Source organism: Taudactylus pleione, unplaced genomic scaffold (assembly GCF_031769625.1).
Source record: "Taudactylus pleione unplaced genomic scaffold, aTauple2 ptg000116l, whole genome shotgun sequence".
NCBI classification, from domain to species: Eukaryota; Metazoa; Chordata; class Amphibia; order Anura; family Myobatrachidae; genus Taudactylus; species Taudactylus pleione.
This window is the reverse complement of record NW_028284518.1, coordinates 15,130,459-15,133,916: the sequence shown is the minus strand read 5'-3', so window position 1 is coordinate 15,133,916 and position 3,458 is coordinate 15,130,459. Positions and strand designations below refer to the sequence as shown.

Below are 3,458 nucleotides of genomic sequence, written 5' to 3'. Positions count from 1 at the left end.
TCGCATTCTGGATATTGGTCAATTTGGCAGCATCTCCCATAGAAACCTATGGGGGAGGCGGCTGCCAGCGGTACTGTACCTGCTGCCGTCCCTCCTTAAAATATCTGGGGATACTTTTCGGTGATTATACCTCAAATATACTTTGATAAATAGGCCCCTTTGACTGATAGTTTTAATATGGCAGTAGGAATTAATGCTAATCCAGGCCTGTTTAATATTAATTCCTATTGCTGTTTTAAAACCATCGGTCAGAGCTGATGAAGATCGGCAACTTTGACAAACCGCAACTTAATAAATATGCCCCTTGTTAGCCTAGCATTGTCTGGCTTTATCTGATTATGCTCATACTTGCTGCGTGTAGAGTGTAGTTTGAGCATAGCAAATACTGTACATACACAACTCCAGCTGCCAGTCCATATAGACTGACAAGAAAAGTTACAACTATTTTCCTTGGAAGCTCTGGAATACAGAGATGGGGCGAATGTCCAACGTCTAGTAATAGAGCAGACACTCTCCTGCAGGACAGACAGACTGAGATAACAGGGAGGGACGTGCTGCGCATAGAGAGAGGGGCGGGAGAAAGTTTCCTGTTGCAGAGAGGAAGTTTTTGAGGAGGTTGCAGCTCTCTCTCTGCCTGCTGAGCTGCACGGACGCCGCTGACCTGGGGGTGGGGACCCGTCCAGGCAGCAGCTGAGCGTACAGAGAAGCTGCCTAGCGATGACATGCAGACTCGGAAACACAGACCGTCCCTCTCCCTGAGCACAGGCGGCTGCTAGTGCTGACAGGAGAGCAGGAGCTGCAAATGGCCGTGGGCGACACTACAGAAGTGCATGCGGATAATATACATGTGATATAAATGTCCCACTCGGAGCTGCAGTATAATCGCCTGCATGGTGAGATGCCTGGGGGGGATCCAGCAGCGGAGAACACCTCTGCATGTGAGCTGTGCACCGAGCAACTCCATAGCACCTCCCAGTACCGACAGCAGAAAGCCAGGTGTCACCTGGAGCCTCACACCCCACAGGCGCACCCCCACGAACAACGGCTTCCTGGCATGCAGCAGCCCCAGGACATGGCTACAGCAGTAAACGATGTTCAGCACCACGACCAGGAGCAGGAACTACCCCAGCGAAGCGCACCTGATCTACATGAGCAGCATTGCAGACCGTTCCTATTGCAATTACCCCCCAGCACTAGCCAAGAGGAACGAATATTACGAACTACCCTGCAATCACCAGGGCTTGAACACTTACTGCAAGGAGTTAATAACCAGTTTGGTCTAACAGCTGTAAGTAACAATGTGCAGGCATCACCGTTGCAGAAAGGTGGTTACCTAGGCGATCCACAGGGAGAACTGCTGAGGAAATTGCATGGGCTAAACTTGGGGGAGCAAGATGTGCAAGAGAAAGTGTACAGTTCTAATGAGGAACAACAGCTGCACCCACATTTGCACACTCATGGTAATGTCAAGCTGTTCTCTACTGACATCAAATACCCAGAAGCCCTGGCCACAGAAGAGTCACCCCGCAGGAGAGCCCTGTCCCTGCCATGGAACTCTATTCCTGAGGTTGATGTGGAAGAAGAGGAGGACTCTCTTATGTGCTGCTGTAAATTAAAAAAGAAAGTGAAGTTTGCAGACTCTATTGGGCTTACTCTGGCCAGTGTGAAACACTTCCTGCCTTCTGATGAGCCCCTTGTACCAAAGGCTGTGCTAGCCAGATTGCAGAGTTACCCTCCCACTGTGTGTGTGCAAAGGGCAAATTTAGAGGAAGAAATGTACTGTGCGGAATGGGTACCTCCATCCATCATCCCTGCAGAGTTACTGACAAGGCTGAATGAGGAGGGGGTGTGTCTGGAGCAAGTATCCTCGTCTAGTTGGGGGGTACGTGGGTGTGTTTTAGTGAAGGCACCAGAAAAAAAAGTCCAAGTTAAAATCAGATACACTTTTAATGAATGGCTGTCTTTCTTGGACTGCTTGGCCTTTGCTGCCAAGGAAAGTGTTGCCCCATTTCATGTTCCAGGGACTCAGCGCTTCCAATTTAATCTGAACTACCCACCCTCTACCTCCTGCATACATTTTGCCATATGCCTAAATACAGGGGATGGACAAGAGCTTTGGGACAACAATAAGGGGGTGAATTATACTGTCAGTTTTCAGCAGGATCCACTCCCTGAAGCCCACTCCTCAAGCCCTGAGCAGGAGGAGTGGGGGGGTTCTCAGCTGTGGTAGCACTGTGCAATATCCGCTACTACAAACTCATTTTGTTCTAAAATAGTTACAAAGTGACAGCACTATAACTCATGTCTATAGACCAGGGGTTCCCAACCACGGTCCTCAAGGCACACTAACAGTCCAGGTTTTAAGGATAGCCACACTTGAGCACAGGTGACTTAATTAGTACCTCAGTTACTTTGATTTAACCATCTGTGCTTAAGCATGGATATCACTAAAACCAGGACTGTTGGTGTGCCTTGAGGACCGAGGTTGGGAATCATTCTATAGACCACAGGTTCTCAAACTCTGTCTTCAGGACCCCAAACGGTGCATGTTTTCCATGCCTCCACACTGAATCAAGTGAAATAATTAGCTCCACCTGTGGACCTTTTTAAAATGTGTCAGTGAGTAATGAACACACCTGTGCACCTGCGGGTGACCTGTAAAACGTGACCTGTGTGGGGTCCTGAGGACCGAGTTTGAGAACCACTGCTATAGATGTGGAAATGATTGGGTCAATTTCAACTAAAGGACAATGATACATTGGTATGAAAGAGCAATTTTTATTTGTAGACTTTGATCACTAGTCATGGTGAAATCCTGTACAATTCAGTGGGGAAATACTCCTGAGCAATGAATGTATGCAACAGTTTATTTCATGTATGTGTAATGCAAAGCAAATCATATTTGGCAATATGCTAATAAGTGGTACTGAATTACAGCACACATGGATATTAAGGGAGATGGCAGGTAATTTGTATTATAACGTATTTGCTTCTGATGCCTTCAGTAATACAGTATAGCACAATGATCTACTGAGGAGAAAAGCGCTTTATAAATGTAATGCAATGGTTAGGATAAATTTAGCTGATGCAAGTTTTCTGATGACTACTTTCATGAATCTGTCTCTAAATAGTGCGGATAAACTGTATATAATATGCTGATGAAGTAGTTCTTTTGAAACCTATAGTCATTTCATAAAAATGTAGAGATGGGTTCTATGCACACTAACTGCAGGCAGAAAATCACTCTCCAACTTGCACTAGTTGCCCTTTTGCACACGTATAGATTTACAGTTTTATTTTCTTTAGTAGAAACTTTCGTCCTAAGATCCAATATAATTTTACCGTTTTAATGCACAATCCAATATTCCTTCATTAACAGTTTGTGTTTAAGGACACAGAGCAGTTTTCCAGAATACTATGAAGGCAAATTAGTCCACTGTTATGTTGTAAAGTTGGTG

At 45.7% G+C, this 3,458-nt stretch overlaps 1 protein-coding gene across 1 annotated transcript; it reads left to right on the top strand.

Moving 5' to 3' along the window:
- Nucleotides 1-518: 518 nt before the first annotated feature.
- PPP1R3G (protein phosphatase 1 regulatory subunit 3G) lies at nucleotides 519-2,380 on the top strand. Its single transcript, XM_088471784.1, has one exon. It carries the CDS (start codon nucleotides 857-859, stop codon nucleotides 2,228-2,230), a length of 1,374 nt encoding a protein of 457 aa, XP_088327910.1. The 5' UTR covers nucleotides 519-856; the 3' UTR covers nucleotides 2,231-2,380.
- Nucleotides 2,381-3,458: the final 1,078 nt, after the last annotated feature.

What these genes read in the sequence shown, in the direction of transcription:
- PPP1R3G (XM_088471784.1), top strand. Translation starts at nt 857, where the DNA reads ATGTCCCACTCGGAGCTGCAGTATAATCGCCTGCATGGTGAGATGCCT.